Source organism: Silene latifolia, chromosome 11 (genome assembly GCF_048544455.1).
Source record: "Silene latifolia isolate original U9 population chromosome 11, ASM4854445v1, whole genome shotgun sequence".
NCBI classification, from domain to species: Eukaryota; Viridiplantae; Streptophyta; class Magnoliopsida; order Caryophyllales; family Caryophyllaceae; genus Silene; species Silene latifolia.
In genome coordinates this window covers 74,285,040-74,306,628 of record NC_133536.1, presented here as the reverse complement: position 1 = coordinate 74,306,628, position 21,589 = coordinate 74,285,040, and the positions used below count along the sequence as shown (strand labels likewise).

The following is a 21,589-nucleotide window of genomic DNA, read 5'->3' as shown; positions in this document are numbered from 1 at the left end:
CATAATTACTAACAATCACAAAACTAACACAAAACCCCCAATCCCAAAATTAGGGTTTAACGAAACTTGACGAAATACTATAAAATTGGTATGTAGATCTTACCCTCGACACAAGGATCACAAAGGTATAAAGAACGATGGAATCCGACCTCTCAAGCTCCGGGATTTGTCAACAACACGGATGAATGCGAAGAACGTAACTTGAAACTCCCTTTTAATGTTATTAGGTTTGTAAAAGTGTATTATGAAAGTGACGGAAAGATTTATATATTAATCCGTGTTATTAACAAAACCCGTCGAATTATCACTCGCTAACCGAGCTACTCGATCGAGTAGCTAAGGTACTCGATCGAGTGCCCCCTTACTCGATCGAGTATCCTAGTTACTTGATCGAGTACCTAACAGGTCAGAAACTATTTTAAAACGCAACTCACCCTTACTCGACAGAGTAAGGCCTACTCGATAGAGTACCCAAAGACTCATAAATACGGAGTATTACAGAGTAGGCCATACTCAGTCGAGTACCAGCCTATAAAATCCGTAGTATTACAGTCTTCCCCCCTTAAAAAGAACTTCGTCCCCGAAGTTCCAACCCAACCTATAAAACATGGACACCTAACACTAACTCCACCAACCACGCTTACTAGATAACATATCCTCTCGATATTGACTCCATAATATTATCGAATAACCACAATTCAATGTTGTCAACCTTGTCGCATTTTCGTAACACTCACTAGCAACTCAATACCAAGACAATCCACAAAATAAGACCAACCATCAAAACGGAATGTTACATTCTACCATCCTTAAAACGAACTTCGTCCTCAAAGTTTACTCACACACATAAACATCCTCACACAATCCGTTACTCACACTCATAAACATCATACTACTACGAGCAGTGCCATTACCTGTAATAAAATCGGCAATCACACAAATCCATCCTTATTCTGCACCAACACTCAAACTTCCAATTGCAACCTGTATGACCATCAAACTCTCTTGTCGCGTCCTACTCCTCTTAAGATAAATCTTACGTCCTCGTAACTCACTAATACTAGGTCCTTGTCTATACCTCCCATAATCCTCATTACTACTGCATGACAACGATAACCCACTATAACCTCAATACCTACAACCATTCCTATATCCAGGACTCTCTTTCTTTAACAGTTCTCGTGCCTCCAATTATTCTGCACTCCCATAACATATATCATAAAATCCTCAGTATAACCACTACTCCATCTCTTCTACATTACCACAACACGACATACTTCTATATACATATACACCCATCTCCACAATCTTATCTCACAATCCTCAAGTGTTACACATACTTACATTAGCTTCTCAAGTTCATCTTCTTTATTACCACTACTCCCTTATCTTGACATGATACTAAGTCCTAAAACTCCGTACTCCATGTCCCAAGGAAATGTGCTAAACCACTTGTAGTTTCAAGTTCAATACCACACATGTTCCACAATTTCTTTTCACAACAATGTCCACCAATGCCTCATCTAACACAAGATCATAAGTACTCCAACAACCTCTCACAACTGTGTCCCATTAACAGAATATTACTTTACCATGACAACAACAGAACCATACCCAACTCTCTATCATATCATACTCTATAGAAACCAATAGGACCATACCCATATCGACACTGGTAAGAAACATCGGGAAACAACACAACGGTCTATATGCCCCGACCGACACTGACAAGAAATAGCAGTAAACACACAACGATCTATGACAACACGAAAATACTCGTATCACCACACGAATTACCGTGCACAATGCACAACAACCACATCGATAGTCATCACAACTTTTACAATCTCATAACACTGACTCAGTACCACTTCCTTGACCAGAATACTTCATTAAAACCGCTTTACCAGATCACGACGCAGCTCATTAGACGGGATCACAAATACCAACCTTATGAATATTATCCATAACATGACTCTTGAGGCCGGAACCTCACACCATCACTTACAGATATCATACATACACATATAAGTATAACATATGACGCAGAACACACACATAACAACTCGTAACTATCACGCCACACCATTACTCGTGAGGCCAGGACCTCACACAAAGTTTTACACACCTCATGGACCCATAATCGAATCTAACTAGTCAATCCTGATCACGTAAGTTACCACTTGACAATGAATACCTCTCATCCGGACTTAACTCAAGTGCCTTTCATAACATACCCTCCCATACACACAATTATCACCCCTCCGGCAAATATAGCCATAATATTAGTGCTCAACTTCCAGCGAACACCTCATATATCCACATCTTATACTCCCTCACAACCAAACATACTAATCACCTCCATAAAATCAACCTCATTAGAACAACTAACTTCCCTAAAGTAACATCATTGTCAACTACTAGTGACAATACTATGACACCAACATCCTTCATGTGACTACTCTATTACTATCACTTCTTAATATCACGATCAGTTTCATCTCTTTGGTTATCATCCCAAATAACGAACATCAAATCCATCAACAAAATTTACCTCAACATTATTTTCAATTCTATCCTTTATCGCGTCGTAACCTAACCTCCCACCAAAGTCTCATATCGCATGAACACTCTACCAGCTTCTTACTCCCTTAATACCTCAAGACCGACAGCTAACATGTCGTCCTGAATTCCTATATAACTATTAACTCACATCTTCTCATAATGCTATCTTGCCTTTCCTTGATTCCTTATTTTCCATGTCCTATAACTTTGATCAACGTTCTCCCAATTTACCTCCATCCAGTAATACCACTTAATAATTTATCTTCTTCCTTCTTCTACCTAACTCCTTAATAATCCGATTACCTTCTTGTTACTCCACAACTCAAATTCCATTAATTCATATTAATATCTTATCATTCTTTCTTATCATTTATCCCCTCTCATCTTACTTCTCTCTCACCCTTGTCACCCTCAAGTCTACACACTAACGGTTACTCTTCAATAAGCCGTATCTCCCTGCCGTATCTCTAGGAAACCAAAAATTCATCTCATACCGTTAATTGCCCAAAGAATTACACACTAGGCTCACCTCTTGATATTCCAAATTCCAAAATCAACCACTATCTACTCATCGCGGCATAACTCGATCCCACTATACACCATTCGTTTCCATCTCTCTATAGCGACCTTTTATCACATATATCCTTAAGCAACTCAATCCTAACCGTCTCCCTCCATAAACCTTACACACCCCAATATGCCACTATTCGTATCCCTCATTTCAATCTTTTATTCTCACGTTTCTTTACACTTACATCACCCTTGCCCATATACACTTACTTTTATATTACTCAACACACGATTATGTTACTCATCATATCTCACAAAACATGCTCTTAACCTCAATTAGCCCATCAATCTACTCTTTTCTTATTCCACTATCCCTCACAACCACATATAACTCATGTCCTTTATATCCAACACCTATCCCTCATAAGCCGGCATTCTCCCTATCATAGCATTTGGTAACTTACGTATCAAGACCGTCGCATATATAAAAGAATGCGTTAAGACTCAAAACATACGTGTGCACATACCCCATGACTCAAAACAAATTTAAGAACATAGCCACCGACCCAAAATGGTCGCCCACTGAGGTACTCGGTCGAGTACGTGGCATACTAGGCCGAGTACAGGGTACTCGGTCGAGTAACTATATTACTCGACCGAGTTTTCGACTCCAGAAGCGAACGCAATTATCACAGAGGATTACTCGGTCGAGTATTGGGAATACTCGGCCGAGTAGCCCTTACTCGGTCGAGTACCAACACAGTTCTCAGCATCGTCCAGTTTTCGTAAAACAGTCATATCTCACTCGTTACTTGGTCATTCTGGGCGTGTGACCTATCGTTAGAATCGTAAGAAGACAAGCTATCACCTCAACTTTGAATCATAGCAATATCATTCCTGGAACTCGACTTATGACATTTTTAAGACAACCCTTCTGTAATCGATCTTCATACAAATCAAATTTTCTAAACCAAAACAATTTGAACATGCATAAGGCAACAACAACAACTCAATACTTCAAGAAACCAGTACATAACTGAACTTTTATCATACCCACATGAAAATTAAACATGACATTCATATATATAGATGTATGACCTTAATCACATGCTACTACCAACAACCAAACATTAACATCATCATGTTCATATGTACAAATACTACTACCATACTTCATGCTCAAGATTCTATCAAACAGGTAAAATGATCACATTCTTCATGCTCAAGATCCATCATATACGAATTCACAATCCACCTCTCATATATTACCATATTCCATCACTTTAACCATTTCATCCAATCATTTCATCCATCCATATCACAAAATTCAAGTTACAAGTACTACACATACATGACTCGACATACAACAGTTTCCAAGACTCCCCCATGTGACCGGTTAGAGATTGTAAGGGCCTTAGTGCGACTTCGGGACGTCTCCCAAGTCCTTGCGGTAGCTCCAAACAACTATCCCCGGGTTCATTTTATTTAGACTCCCTAAGTTCATTGGATTGATTAGTTTTAGGTGCCAGAATCTTCGGCTCTGATACCACTTTGTAACACCCCCTCATACCAAGGTACCTTACCAAGGACTACCCCAAAGATGAAAGATCATTTACCATCTCGGTTTCCCGAGGTTAGCATATCAAAGTTACCAATTCCAAACAACCTTTATTAAAGTATAAAGAGTTAGTGATTACATGTTTCCAAAACCAAACCAAAGTATAACTGTGAAAGGTCTAACAACTACAAAGAATGCAAGCTAAGTCTCTTGACGGCAGAAGCTAGACTAGAGTGGTGACTCCCCATGACTGTCCCACAACTAAACATCTGCATTACCTGTCATAATCTGCTCACCATCTCCGAATGGATCACCGCAGGTTTTACAAACCAACAACACGGGGTCAGTACCGTTCAATCAAGATAAGACAAACAAATAATGTAACCGGCTGATCATCCTCCACAGTAACCGACTACACACCGAAGTGTGTAGCCCTGCCAGATTACCCATCGCAAACAGGTAATCCACTCCGCCAGATGGGTGACCGCACCTATCCCCACCAAGTCCAGCTCATCAACGAGCGACTAACAATCCCTGTCCCTTAATGTGCACATCCCCTCCCGTGACGGGTTCCACGGAGGGCGAACTAGGGTGTGAAGCCACTCCCGCAAGTGACTCCACCACAATCACACAACACCACAAAGATCACAAATGTCACAACACCACAACCGTCACAACACAACCACATCACCACCGTCATCACAACACCCATACTCCGATGATCAGCAGATAACAAAATTACAACACAAGCACAGTCTTAAATCAATTAACAGTAACTGAGTAGGGAAACCCTACCTTTTCGCAATCCGCTTACGCTGCAATCAACCATAAAAATGCATAACAAATACCACATCGTCACCGACGATGAATCAAAAGGAATGAATGCAATTGCTATGATCACCCACACACAAGGAGAGATTCGGAGATGATTAGGGCGTCGTAGAATGTTTTTAGATTTGTAAAGCGTAATTAGAAACTGTCTAGCGTAATATATATAATGCCCTAATCATTTCCAAATCAAACCGCGGTAAAACACTCGACAGACCGGATACTCGGTCGAGTATAGAGTATACTTGGCCGAGTACCCTCTACTCGGTCGAGTATTCCACATACTCGGCCGAGTATTCCTAGGCAGTAGCCAAACAGGGACCACGACACACTTTACTCGACCGAGTAGGCCATACTCGGTCGAGTACCAGCCTATAAAATCCGTAGTATTACAACACTCTTATTACTCAAGTTTAGAGCCATTTATCGGGTCTCAAAATCCATGCCATCAAGCACGAGATGAACCATGTAATCCCCATCAAGGACATGTCCAAGAGAGAGGAGACTATTGCAAAAATAGTAGAACCGGGCAAGATAGTCATGAAAAGGCTCATCTTTGATTTGGGGGACGAATCCGTCAGTCATTATGAAAGGCCAAGCTTTATTACCTACAAAATAGGCACTAAAACTACAAGGAAACCGTGAGAAGATCTCAAGGAACAAGTGTTCCCCGAGATAAAATAAAATAAGATAGAATTCAACAACTAATAAGCAAACAAAACCGTGCTCCCCGGCAACGGCACCAAAGCTTGATAGGCTTTGTCGCAACCTAATCAAAGATAAATACCCTAGACACAAATGAATGTAGTAATAAGGGTCGAACACAAGAAGACGGGAGTTGCTATATAAGTTGTTATGGGGTGAATTCTATCAAGGTCGCTTAACAATTGGTTTGGTTGGGTTTATGAAACAATAATAATAAAAGGAGAGTCTAGGGAGGTCGGGTCACACATGCAAATTATGTAAATGCTCAAGTTAAACATAGGAGTTGATAAAATTGTTAATTGTTTAGGCTTAAAGACAACCACCTCTCAGCCTTATTGTCAACCATAGGTCGGGTCCTAGAGAACTCTCGTTATGTCTAGGTCGTCCTACTAACACATGTTTAGTCTAATTCAATTTCGTGCCTCTCGACTTATAAAAGTGAATTAACAAATTTAATCTAAGATGGTGATCATTTATCAAAGACTAACAATACAATGCAAACATGTGAAAGAAACAATAAAACGATATTGTATCATCCTAGTTCAACAATTGCAAGAACTACTTATGCATGGTTTCCCTTATTCCCTAGACAAATTAACTACTCTTGCATAATGTAAATTAAACTAATGACAAATGATAAAGTGATCATAACTAGTAAATGGAAATGACAAAGGAAGAACAAAGTAGTACTAGAAATGAGATTACCTTTGTAATGGAAATAAAACTTGAATATAGAAGAACGACAAATACTTGAAATGGAAATTGCAAATGAACTTGAAATATTTAAAGGAAATTACAATAAGGAAATGCGTAAGGGAAATCTAATCTAACCTAAACTAAGAACTGAAATGAGAGTATAAAAGTTGTGTAGAAGGTGTGTAAGAAGTGTCGGATCAACACCCTTTATATAGGAGTGAAAGATAAAACGTAAACAATTAAGAGGAGGGTAACCCCGATCGGGGACACCACACCTCGATCGGGGTCGTGGTGATTTTGCTTCTTTCACTTAAATCCGTCTTAAATTGTATTGAGAATCTGATGCTATGCCTTAATGCTCCATAATTCCTCCAGTTGAATGCTTCAAATGGGTTCCTAAGCTTAGCATTTCCCACATGAACTTGGACTTTTCTTTTGGGCTTTATTTTGTATGATCATTTTGCATATCAACCCAAGCTTCATACTTCTTACTCGGGCTTAGAAATTATGAAAATACCCTTCCGAGGCCATGCTTAGTTTTTTTAGCCTCGTGAACTCACGTGCTTGCTACTTTGAAGGGAAAAAGCTACTAAAAGCTTAATTTTCTACAAAATGTAATGAATACGAGCAAACACAACTAGAACACGGAATTAGCTCATTAGATCACTAACATTAGTGCAAATGACATGTAAAATAGAGCTAAAATAAGGGGTTAAAATGTATATAAAATGGACTTATCAGTTCCATATCTTCCGCATACCGTGATAGCTTATTGAACTTGTGATAGTACTCAGATACCGCCATGCCATCAGTCATGACAAATGAGTAAAACTCAGCCCTCAACTTGCTTCGGACATGCTCGGGAACAAACTCATGTCTCATAACGCTCTTAAATTCTTCCTAGGGAATCACGGGATCACCCCTACTCTTGAAGAAATCACGGGCAACAGCCCTCTCACGGTGCTACCATACCCTAGCTTGGTCCCTTAGATAGAATGCAGCCTGCTCCACTTTCAAGTCGTCCGGACATTTAACAACCTCCAGGACGCTCTCCATCTCTTGATGCCAGTTAACGAGCAAGTTTGGCGCACCTATGCCCTCATAGGTGGTAGGTTAAACTGGGAAATAGCGGTGCTCAGTTTTGATGCATCAACAATTACTTCCTTTTCTTTCCCTACGTTCTTTAGGGCCTCAGTTAGCGCATCATTTTACTCAATAAGGCGAGCTATCTCATCAATGTTCATCTAAACAGTTTTAGCATAAGCGGCAGATCTCTTTGGCGACATTTTGAGTTTCAATAACCAAAACAAACGTAAGCATATAGCCTACTGCTCAAAATAAAACAGCATCCGCCCAAAGAGGTAATCAGTCGAGTATCCTGAGACACTCGGCCGAGTACAAGCCACTCGGTCGAGTACTCTAGTTACTCGGCCGAGTGCTTACACTCCGGAAATGGTCCAAAAATCACATAGAACGCACTCGGTCGAATTCCTAAGGTACTCGGTCGAGTATGTCCCGCTTGGTCGAGTACCCACTATACTTGGCCGAGTTACCACATTCCGGTAGCTAGCTACTGAGAATCACACATACCTTCACTCGGTCGAGTGTCAGAGATACTCGGTCGAGTTCCCCGCCACACTCGGTCGAAACATGCCAAAAACGATTCCCAACATATTCTGATACATATAAGCAATCAATCAGCCTATTCTCATGTTTCTAAAATCAAAAGTGCCAAGAAATTATATCATCAATGCATATAGCATGCCACACTATATCCACATTATATTCTTCACTCCATTTCCATAAATTCACATCATGATACTTCACCCTTTTATAGCATACACACATCCACTCTATACGTACATACAAACACACATATATTCACAACGATCCCCTTGACACACCCCATAGTGACCGGCTCGAAATTGTAAAGGTCATAGTGCGGTCTTAGGACGTCTCCTAAACCTTTGCGGTAGCTCCAAACAACTCCTACTCGGGTTCATTTTATTTAGACACCCTACGTTCATTGATTCTTTGGTTTTAGGTTCCAAAATCGTCGCTCTGATACCACTTTGTAACACCCTCATCTACCAAAGTGCCTTAGCAAGACCTACTTTAGCACACATGGGAGCGTTACCATCTCGGTTGCCCAAGGTAAAGTATATTAAATACACCATAAAAGAACGTTTATTAAAGTAAAATAAAGTTTACTCGATTACAAAACCAAAATACCAAAATCCAAAATCGAAATTCAACTCAAACTACTAATGTGTAAAGTCTACTAAGTAAACATCGAAAGCTAAGAGAAATTGATAGACTCAACGGCGTCCCATCCATCTAGCAAATAAGCTCAATCATCCAAACCTGCTAAATTCCCTGCTCACCATTCCCCAATGGATCACCGCAGTTTTGAAAACAACGAAGGGGTCAGCCAACCATACAATCAATCATAAGATAACCATATAATATAAACCAATCCACTAATTCCTGTAACAATCAACCATTTCCAACTCCAAGAACTAGTGTCTGAATCGCAGCCTGGACACGGCTACACACCGCAGTGAGTAGCCCTGCCACGTTACCCAACGCAACAGGTAACCCACCCCAGCCAGTGCTAGACCGCAGCCTTGCCACCTAAAGCCCCGCTCATCGCAACGAGCGAACCCAGATCATTAATGTGCACACCCCATTGTGACGGGAGCCATAAGGGGCGAATATGGGGGTGAAGACCATCTCCCGACAATGGCTTCACAATCATACTAGCAATACAAACAATAATACGATACCAACAACATAACTATGATACTATATCAATATAAAATACAAAATCACCACATCACTCACAATTAACCATATAGAAGAACTGAGTAGGGAAACCCTACCTGACTTGAAATTCTAATTAACATAGAAACAAGGAGAGCTAAAACTGCTCCTCTACGAATTTCTCACCTAACATTCATACACAACAATACTACCATCAAGATAAATCCATAATTAATCCATTTCCCTTAATTACTCAGATTAGGGTTTAATTAATCCTTATCAATAACAATTAAAACTAATTAGAGATAAAAAGTACTTACTAATGCGGTAAATCACGAAACTACTACAGACTCCAAATGCTTAACAATCCACCCAAAAGATGCTAGTAGATGATTAGGATGATTAGGGAGAAGATTGGAAATGTTTTTAGGTTTCTGAAACTGATTAACGAAGTGATTAGCGAAATATATAACTCCCTTATCATTCAAATCAAACCGCGGAAATTAACCAAAATAGACCGGGCACTCGGTCGAGTACACACGACACTCGACCGAGTACACGATACTCGGCCGAGTGCTAGAACAACTCGGTTGAGTAACCCCAAGACAATAGTCTGACCAAACATCCAACAGACGTACTCGGTCGAGTGCCGCCTACTCGACCGAGTACCCGACATCCAGAAGTGAGTAGTATTACAACAATAATTCATTAATTAAAAACTAGAGTAATCATAGGATCATACTTACGAATTAGCAAGATGACTTTTAGCAAAAACTGTCTCGAAACCTTGCCAAACCCTGCGCCGTTGCTCGTCTCTCTTTCGGTCTCTTTCTTCTCTCGTCTCTAGGGTTTTGTCTTAATTAGTGTTTTAAGAAATGATTAAAAGATTGGTGTGTGTAAATTAGGTGCTTTATATACTCCGGGTCATAATTAATCACTTAAGCAAACCTGAAGACCACCCCTAATCAATATTCATCGCTATACTTTCAAGCCTATATAAAGAATTAGTTACTCATAATAATTGAAAGAGCGATAAACATAATTGAAGACAAAGTTTGAATAACGAAAAGGAAATCGATTACCAATAACTTAAAGATTAACAACGGAATCCGATCGTCAAGAGTATCAAACTTGGAATCGTAGGAAAGTGCTTAAACAACTAAGTGTAATGTAAATGTAATGTGAAAGCATAAGTCCAAACATCGTTAACCTAATGAGTTTTAAAATACTTGTACATCTTATTTAAGTAAACCGCAATAGTGGATTTAAGACAAATTAAGCTCACTCGATCACCCCAAATATCAATCGATGGAGTTCCATACTCGACCGAGTACAACAAATGCTCAATCGAGTATTATTCCCTTAGGGTTGTATTTAGGGTGCCAAAAAAGGAATGAAAACCTTAAATCAAGCATTAATGACATCAATTTACACGTAATTGTGTCATAAATTCGTAATTTAATTCCATTTTGGGAAGTAATTTAGTTTTTAAATTAAGGGCTGTATTTATCATTACCGATTTAACTATTAAATTCCCAAATAGTAAAAAATCGTGAATAGTGAAGGTTGGCACAATGTTGGTTGTAAGGTAGTATCCTACCAACATTAATGAGATCGACAGCCCAAGTTTCAGCGTTGATCTCGCTCTTTTCCCTTTACCTTACATTTAAAGGCAAGATCCAAGATCTTTTCTTCCTTCTTCTTTCTGATTTATTTCTCTTTTTCATTTTCTTTACAATCTATCTATACTATAAGTACCCTTTTTTCAGATTTCCCTTTAGTTTTTGTTTTATATCATCGTTTCTTGTACTACCCATCATTAGATCTGTTCTTCAATCCCTTAAATTCTTCGAAATTCATCATCTTTGATTGAAATACTAGGTGGGTTCTTCATATTTTGCCACAATTTGTGTTCTTTTGATTTGTTGACATTTTTACTGAATTTGTTATGATTTATCTTTTGTGGGTAATTTGTAGGTGTTAAAGTGAAGAAAGTTAAAGAAGTTTGATCGTTGGTACAAAATGAGTGAAAAGCTAGGAACAGTTGGGGCATTGAGCCTCTCAGTGGTGTCTTCTGTTTCTATTGTCATTTGCAATAAAGCCCTTATGAGTACCTTGGGTTTTAATTTTGGTCAGTCATTTTCTCTATTCTCTCATTTTCGAGATTTCGAGTTATTTTCTCTCCTATTCTGTGTTTATATTGTGATAACCTTAATGTGATGTTATTTGTCGCCCTTTTTAAAGCTGTACAAGTGCTGTTTTAATGTGTAGGATTCGATAAGTAGCAAGAGACTTATGTGTAGATGGTGTATGGTGAAATGTTTGTGTTTGTGTTTGTGTTTTGTGTTTGTGTTTGAATTATGGTGAAATGTGTCCAAATTCCAACACAACACGGGAGTAGAATCCTTTTGGAATCGGCTGTTTTATGAATAAAAGTGTTATGTTTCTTGTATAAAATCAAGTGTCGAGGTTTCGTGTTGCATCGAGATGTTAGACATGTAACATGTCGCTGCAGTAAAATGCCTAAGTAACATTGTTTTCTTTAGCTTAAATACACCACAAGCTCAAGAACGTAAAATCCGATCTATTGCAAGATAGTCAATGATGGTTTGTACCAAGCTTTATTTAAGTCGTTGTCACTTGCAATAGAATCTAAGTGTTACTATTCTTTGGCTTTAGAAGATAATGTAATGAAGCAAAATGAGCCATTAAAGTGTTTGCATCGTGGAGTTTTCGTTCATAGTGGGTCATTTGGAAACAATCTTAGGAGTTTCCTATGAAGAGAAGGATGCCTAAATCCGACCCCTTATGCCACCATAGGCGGAAGCCTTTGAGGCACTGTGGCAGTGTTGCATTTGCGTAAGTTGCTGATATAGTTCATGTATAGTTTTAGTGGAATCGGGCAGTGGCCATCAATTGTGCACAACTGAAGGGTTAAAGAAATGGAATGCACCATTCAACATGGCGTAATGTGACTTCTTATCATTTGAAACTTGAGTAGAAGGATGAAAGCATTTGAACCTTGATGGAGGCTAAAGTTTATGCTTTATGTTAGCCATATTTGTAGTTGTATATATTCTTTTATACGTTAGCTGTATTTATTGTTGAGTTATTTTTATAAATTAGCCATTTATTTGTTTATAGATGTAGCCATTTATTGGTTTTTAGATCTAGAGAGATTGGGTAAAGTGATAGTGGTGGTTGAACTATTAGTTTTCCCCCATTGTTTAGTGAAATCACGTGGTTTTGATTGATTGTTGATCATTTTAACCATGGCGGTTGGATAGGTTAGTGGGTAAGTCTCTAAGGGGATTGGGTTCTGGTGAGAAGTTACATTTCGGAGGATGATTTTATACGACTTCAGTTTGACGTCTTGAGGAGCATGGGACCTTTTCGTTCTTAATGTAAAACGCAATTGGAATTCCAGCTCACAATATATTTTACATTCTTCTCTTGTTGATGGTATATGACTGTCTGTATAATGACGGAGTATTTCTTTGTGTTTAATGCGTTCTTTAGGGGATAAATTAAAATTGCATCTTGTGAGCAAGTTTCTTTAACTTTCGTGAATTTTCTTACCCTTTGTTTGGATGGAGGGTATGAAAGGAAGACCAATATATATTGTTCCTTGTTTCTTTAACTTTTGTGAAAGGAAGACCAATATATATCAACAATTGTAATATGATTCTAAAATGTTACTTTTAATATCAAAGAAATATTTTACAAATATAAAAAAAAATCCAAAAAAATGGTTATTGATGTGATGCTGTTAACATGCAATATATATTGTTCCTTGTTCGTCTGTCTGGAGCTGCTGCTAAACTAACTAGACTGCCAATTGCCAGATTTTTTCGGTTTCTGATATTCTTCTATGCGTGTTTGCAGCTACAACATTGACAAGCTGGCATCTTCTGGTTACTTTCTGTTCACTTCATGTTGCTCTAAAATTGAAATTTTTCGAACACAAACCTTTTGAACCAAGTGCTGTATTGGGTTTTGGCATTCTGAATGGGATTTCCATTGGGCTTCTGAACCTCAGTTTGGGTTTCAATTCTGTTGGTTTCTATCAGGTAGGAAATATCTTTTAAGTCTCCATATAAATGGTGATCCGCTTTTAATTTCGCGTCATTTGTCAGCATTTCTTACTTGTCAGATGAGGCTGTACTCAATTTCATAGTATTTTTGTGTCAGCGTATGCCCCATTCCAAATTTTGTTATATCTATTTTACTTTGATTTCAGTTGATGTCAACTTTTACCATTAATTAGTCCAAATATATTAAAGATATATATAGCTACGTTTGAAAAAGTCCCAGAGCTCAAACCACTAATCACTGATGCACTAGCCAAATAGTGTTTGGATGGCTTAGTTGCGCTTTATGCAAGGCGCAACACGCGATGGATATTACCTTGCAAATTCCATTGCCCATATCTTACATGTTAGTCCTTTTAAAATCCCAAAAGGTATTGTAGCACAATATTTTATTTTGAAAATAGAATTTTGTTTGCTAAAACGATGCTCCCTGTGTTCACCAGGCTTGCACTTTTGTTTCATGCCTTGTGCCTGATCACCATAGATCTTTATGGCCTCAGTGCATAGTATTAGATCATGATTACAGTCATGGTTGCAATATCGGTTGTCACAACCTAATCTCATTAAATGTGGCCAATATCGTCTCAACATGCACTAAATCCGATCTCAATAACAATAAACTGCAAAACCTTGATAACTCCATTGCAAAATCTTGATAACTCCATGTCGGTGCTGCCGCAGATATTTAAAACCATGCCTCGACGTGCCTCACTCTTTTTAAACTGAGAGATAGATACTGTGTATTTTTAATTTTAATTTATCATAACAAACTATTACATGATAACAATTGGAAAATGCTGTAACTATTGGATATTTTTGAAACATATGGTCAAAAATCAAACGGGAACAATATAATGGGATAAATGGAGTATAAGTTTTGCCAACATATAAAATTTGTGACATACTATTGTGTGTTTCTCATAGCCTGTGATGTGTGGACTGTGGAATAAATAAAACACTTCACTATTTTGAAACACGATATATAAATGTATCACACGTTTCTCCTCTGCTTTGTTTATGTTTCTAGTCTCTTTACTTCCGCCTAGGTTTGGTAAGTAGCCATTTCTGAAACATAGTGAGTGATATGTTTGTTTTCTGCCCTCCATTGTAGATGACAAAGCTTGCAATCATCCCATGCACCGTATTTCTTGAGACGATGTTTCTTCAAAAGAAATTCAGGTTAGTGCAAGGGTTCAGTAGTAACGTTACAGAAAAATGCGTTCTATTAGGAGCATTTCTTTTGGTAATACTTCTGCATACATTGCCTATTATAGTAATAGAATAGAAGGTAGGCAGACTATACGCACTAGAGTGGGGTCAATTACCCTTTTTGTTAGTTCTACAAAGCTGTAAACAGTTAGCGGTATTAGCTGGTGCTATTACATCTTTGAGAAAACTTTCAAACTGTGACAAAATTTGATTCATCAGGAATAAATAAGAAGCAAGATAGTCTTCGTGCAATGTGTAATTTGAGATTTTCAGCCTTTTGTAAGAATCATCTCGTGAAACTTTGCTGGTCTACATATTTGTTCCAATACTTTCTCTTACTTTCTTTGAGTTGAAAATGTTAGTGTTCTTCCCTGGGAGGCTGGAAGCACGTGTAACGGCCGTTTATTTTGTTGTTTGACTTATAAGGTTCTACTTTTTATATTAATTTTTGCAGCCAGAGCATAAAAGGATCTCTTGGTGTGCTACTTCTAGGTGTGGGGATTGCAACTGTTACAGATCTTCAACTGAATGCACTGGGTTCTTTCTTGTCTTTCCTTGCTGTTGTCACCACCTGTGTTGCACAGATTGTATCCTTTTTAGGTTATTCTGCTAATATTTCAATTTGGTAAATTTTTAAGAGTGGTCAAAGTTATTTACGGTTTTTAGATTTGTGCTCAAGCCACAAATGCAAATGTCTGAATATGCTTCTGTACATTGCGATCTCTCATTTGGACGAATTGGTTCATGATGCATGGATCACGGTTAAGAATGTATTCAATGTAGTTGATGATGTCCCGCTCCCTTATGTTACTGCAACAATCCTAGTCTTCAATCTTCACATTACCTTGTGTGGATTGTCTTTTTACTCTAAGAACATGATTTTTATTCTTTCACTAGTAGCCAAGTCCAACCCTTGACATGCACTCGTGTCAGTTACTTCTAGCCGAGTTTGAGTAACATAGCCACACACTTTGACTCAATTGGCCAATGCAGCTGTAGTAATATACCGTAAATGATCCGATAAAAATGTGTGGATAGTTGAATATGTTTTTGTCAACATGTGGTATCTTTGTTTGAGTTCTTAACGATATCTTTCAGATGACTAATACTATCCAAAAGAAGTTTAAAGTTTCTTCAACTCAGCTGCTCTACCAGTCCAGTCCATATCAAGCAGCAACCTTGTTAATCTCTGGGCCATTTCTGGATAAGCTTTTAACAAATCAAAATGTTTTTGGTTTCAAATATACAACACAAGTAGTGGTAAGAAATTAAAATTGCCGCGCTTTATTATTATTATTATTATTATTATTATTATTATTATTATTATTATTATTATTATTATTATTATTATTATTATTATTATTATTATTATTATTATTATTATTATTATTATTATTATTATTATTATTATTATTATTATTATTATTATTATTATTATTATTATTATTATTATTATTATTATTATTATTATTATTATTATTATTATTATTATTATTATTATTATTATTATTATTATTATTATTATTATTATTATTATTATTATTATTATTATTATTATTATTATTATTATTATTATTATTATTATTATTATTATTATTATTATTATTATTATTATTATTATTATTATTATTATTATTATTATTATTATTATTATTATTATTATTATTATTATTATTATTATTATTATTATTATTATTATTATTATTATTATTATTATTATTATTATTATTATTATTATTATTATTATTATTATTATTATTATTATTATTATTATTATTATTATTATTATTATTATTATTATTATTATTATTATTATTATTATTATTATTATTATTATTATTATTATTATTATTATTATTATTATTATTATTATTATTATTATTATTATTATTATTATTATTATTATTATTATTATTATTATTATTATTATTATTATTATTATTATTATTATTATTATTATTATTATTATTATTATTATTATTATTATTATTATTATTATTATTATTATTATTATTATTATTATTATTATTATTATTATTATTATTATTATTATTATTATTATTATTATTATTATTATTATTATTATTATTATTATTATTATTATTATTATTATTATTATTATTATTATTATTATTATTATTATTATTATTATTATTATTATTATTATTATTATTATTATTATTATTATTATTATTATTATTATTATTATTATTATTATTATTATTATTATTATTATTATTATTATTATTATTATTATTATTATTATTATTATTATTATTATTATTATTATTATTATTATTATTATTATTATTATTATTATTATTATTATTATTATTATTATATTATTATTATTATTATTATTATTATTATTATTATTATTATTATTATTATTATTATTATTATTATTATTATTATTATTATTATTATTATTATTATTATTATTATTATTATTATTATTATTATTATTATTATTATTATTATTATTATTATTATTATTATTATAAAATGCGCGCAGCTTTCATTATAATAAAAATAAAAGGTTTACATGAAATTGGTGGGGAGCCGAGAGACAATCTGGGCTCCCACACCCTTAGCAATAGTAAAGCTAATACGAGTAAAAATGTAAGCGGCTACCCGAGCCCCAAAGATCCCGAGATGCCGAGAATTTCGGGATCCGCTGAGCAAGGCAACAAAGATCCGAACTCAACTTCCCAAGTGAAGAGAAAGAGAAAGGTAGGAAACCATAACCCCCTACCGCGCACAAATCCCCATACTTAGCACACTTTCGCCGAAAGCAAAGATCGGGCGACAACCCGGCCGGACAAAATCCGCTAACCCGATCCCGAGTCAAAGGTGAAGAACCTGTCAGGTCGACGCACACATCACGCCCCCTGTCCCAAGAATAAAGCAATAAATCCGCAGGACGAAGAGAGCCACCATGCCCATCAACCAAACCGATATCAACCTCCTTCCCCGCAGAAATACCAGATCTATAGCAGATGTCGAAGAGAGTGTCCCGGACAAGGTTATGCCGTTATTATTATTATTATTATTATTATTATTATTATTATTATTATTATTATTATTATTATTATTATTATTATTATTATTATTATTATTATTATTATTATTATTATTATTATTATTATTATTATTATTATTATTATTATTATTATTATTATTATTATTATTATTATTATTATTATTATTATTATTATTATTATTATTATTATTATTATTATTATTATTATTATTATTATTATTATTATTATTATTATTATTATTATTATTATTATTATTATTATTATTATTATTATTATTATTATTATTATTATTATTATTATTATTATTATTATTATTATTATTATTATTATTATTATTATTATTATTATTATTATTATTATTATTATTATTATTATTATTATTATTATTATTATTATTATTATTATTATTATTATTATTATTATTATTATTATTATTATTATTATTATTATTATTATTATTATTATTATTATTATTATTATTATTATTATTATTATTATTATTATTATTATTATTATTATTATTATTATTATTATTATTATCATTATTATTATCATCATCATCATCATCATCATCATCATCATCATCATCATCATCATCATCATCATCATCATCATCATCATCATCATCATCATCATCATCATCATCATCATCATCATCATCATCATCATCATCATCATCATCATCATCATCATCATCATCATTATTATCATATATTTTTTAAGAAGTAGCTGTCAATTCTCAACTGCAATTTTCATTGATGAAAATCCGAAAACAGTCTCAATAATCCCGCGATTTGCAGGAGCATGGAGGCATTGCTTTAATGTTGTTGTTGTATTGTGTATCTTTAAATAAGCCCTACCTTTTCTAATGAAAAAGATATTTGACCTGTCTTCATGACTCATTGCAGGTTGTCATCATTCTCTCCTGCTTGATATCCGTCTCTGTTAACTTCAGTACTTTCCTTGTGATTGGGAAGACATCTCCGGTTACTTACCAGGTTCTGGGACATTTGAAAACATGCCTAGTTTTGGCATTCGGCTATATCTTGCTTCGTGATCCTTTTAGCTGGAGAAACATTTTGGGAATTCTTGTTGCATTAGTTGGGATGATTCTTTATTCCTACTACTGTACCCGGGAAGGTCAGAAGAAAGTTGAAGAACCAGCATCTTTGTCTCAGGTATCGTGTCCTCATGAAATTGTTTTCGGAGATCAGATAGCTTCCACTTTTAAGCTACTTGCATCGTGCCACCTGTGAATTCCTAATGACCTCTCATCTGTGTTACTTTCTCTTTTCTTATGGCGTGCTGGACCGTGTGTAACACGTCTCTCCAGGGTATGGATATTGAATCCATATTAGACTCTTACCTATCCGTCACTATTTCTGACAGAGCCATAATGGGAGGCCCACGTGACAAAAGTAGTGGAAGAGTATTAATTTTTAAGTCTTATTGCTCATATGTCTCTATTTCACTTGAAAAGAACATTTAGGTATAACAAATTTAAAGATAAATTTCTATTTCGAAGACGTATTTCCGTACTAGTATCCTCATTTTAATAACCTGAGTCGTGGAGTTTTGACACTTAGATATGTACACTATCCATCACCCATACCCAAGTCTGAGTAACATAGGGTCTCACTCCTTTTGTTTTATTTATTATAAACTAGGTTAAAGCAGATGACTCGGATCCTCTACTGAAACTGGAAGGTGGTGCCAAATTGTCAACCTAAAAATGATATTTCAGAAATGCTTCTATGGATTTCTGTAGAAGTATTTCAGAAAGGCTCTTATGAAGAAAATTATAATCAACAGAAGTTCTCATGTAATGGCGCCATCATCCCCTGAATCAACAGGTAGGAGCTGCTGATATGGGAGATTTCAGCAATAGCTTGGAATCTTATTTGTTCAGAAAATACTCTCCATTTATTATCATTTTTGTCATACTTTTAGTTTGGTATCAGGATTTAGTCTTTTATGTAGTGCAAAGATATAACTATAGAATTATGAGCTTAAAAAGCGACTTACTAGATTTCGGTTCTTTCCCATCTTCAAGGTTGGTTTGATATACAATTCATCCCATAAAATGGCAGCTGATAGTTTGTGGCTCAATGGCCTAGTCGTGAATGATCAAAATTGCGATTAAGGGTCGGAGCCTTGATCTCTTATTTCTTGGAAATGGTCAAGTTGTGATTCCTTGTGAATGTTTCAAAAATTTGATGAAGGGTAGGTTTCAAAAATTTGGTCAAGTTGTGACTCCAGTAAAATGTACGCAATACTATGTTTTTTTTTTAATAAGATAAGAAAACTAGTTAATCCTCTAGGGTAGGACCAACCTAGCTCATTATTTCGAATGAGTGAGGTAAGTTGAAGCCATCGGCTATCAAACCACCTCGAAAGAGTTTGACAAGAATGTCCAGTAGAAGCCATGAAGTCAGCAATTTTATTGGCTTCACGAAAGCAATGTTTAATCATCATTTCATCGAAAAAATGAAGGTCTAATTTCACATCCTTTCCCGTGGAATTTGTGAAGTACCTCGAATTGAGTTAATAACACATAAATTATCACCCTTGACAATTAACTTTGAGATTCGTAAGTATTTAGCTGCTAAAATACCTTCTTTTAAAGCGAGAGCTTCCGCAACAAGGATACTATTGGATCCGCACGTTTTTGCTCCCAACAAAACGACTTTTCCATTATGATCTCTTGTAGAATATCCTAAAGCAGCTTTATTACTTTCTATTCTCGATCCGTCAAAATTTAACTTTAGGAATCCGTTTTTAGGTTTTTCTCACCTGGTTTCTTCCTCACTAGAGTTGTTTCTAGCTGACTCGTCTTTTTCAGGGTGGTTGAGATCCTTATATCTAGTCATGTTCCAAGTCTTAGTCCTATTATTATATAAAGTAATAAGTTTGCTAATATTGAAATGAACATTATTAAAGATAATGTCATTTTTATAAAACCATGCATTTCACCAAGTAAAAATAATTTTAATGAAATCATCTTTTGGAATTGTATCTTTGAGATAATTAAGTTTCATTAGAAAACTTTGATTTGTAATATTATCATAGTTTGACAAAAACTCGTTGAAGATAATAATATTCATATCTTGGATGACAGACCCAATCAAGGGACACTCGTAAAAGAAATGGTCTTTGTTTTCAATAGGATAGTTGCACAGAAGACAATGCGGTGGGACATTAATATGACTTAATATTGCTACCATTTCCTACCTGCCATCTCAGTCCTTTTCTAAATATATTTCGAAGACTCATAACCTTACGCCATTGCCAAGAAGATACTGAGTTTGGCTTATGGTTAAGTACGCAATACTATGTTAACTATCCAAATCCATTTGGTTAACAAGTATGCCAGTGCACATGTGAACCCTTGTAGTTTGTAATTGGGTATTCGTGTCGGTTTCATGTTTAGAGAACCTGGTTGACATCAGACCCATTTAAATTTTATATCGTGTTAGTGCCGACCCCTCTCACGGTCTCATGTAAATACTAAATAGGTCATTAAGTCTCAACACAAACATGTCAATTTCGTGTCACGATTGTCATTTTTTTGGGTCGCGCCATTGTTTGCTAGCTTTAGGTGAGACTGTTGATTATCACAA

General features: G+C 35.1%; 1 protein-coding gene across 2 annotated transcripts; it reads left to right on the top strand.

Moving 5' to 3' along the window:
* Nucleotides 1-11,147: 11,147 nt before the first annotated feature.
* LOC141611735 (UDP-xylose transporter 3-like) lies at nt 11,148-20,078 on the top strand. Of its 2 annotated transcripts, none has more exons than XM_074430345.1 (8): nt 11,148-11,297; nt 11,603-11,756; nt 13,511-13,695; nt 14,828-14,895; nt 15,380-15,512; nt 16,024-16,185; nt 18,878-19,147; nt 19,637-20,078. In XM_074430345.1, exons 2-8 carry the CDS (start codon nt 11,648-11,650, stop codon nt 19,697-19,699), a joined length of 990 nt encoding a protein of 329 aa, XP_074286446.1. In that variant the 5' UTR covers nt 11,148-11,297; nt 11,603-11,647; the 3' UTR covers nt 19,700-20,078. The 2 variants fall into 2 exon arrangements, with proteins under 2 accessions (XP_074286446.1, XP_074286447.1); XM_074430346.1 differs by having other exon boundaries at nt 11,216-11,506.
* The last annotated feature ends 1,511 nt before the right edge of the window (nt 20,079-21,589 follow it).

Excerpts from the sequence above, each read along its gene's own strand:
- LOC141611735 (XM_074430345.1), top strand. The coding sequence starts at position 11,648 with ATGAGTGAAAAGCTAGGAACAGTTGGGGCATTGAGCCTCTCAGTGGTG. Across the intron at positions 16,186-18,877 it reads AATATACAACACAAGTAGTG|GTTGTCATCATTCTCTCCTG; the intron begins GTAAGAAATTAA and ends GACTCATTGCAG. Across the intron at positions 19,148-19,636 it reads AACCAGCATCTTTGTCTCAG|GTTAAAGCAGATGACTCGGA; the intron begins GTATCGTGTCCT and ends ATTATAAACTAG.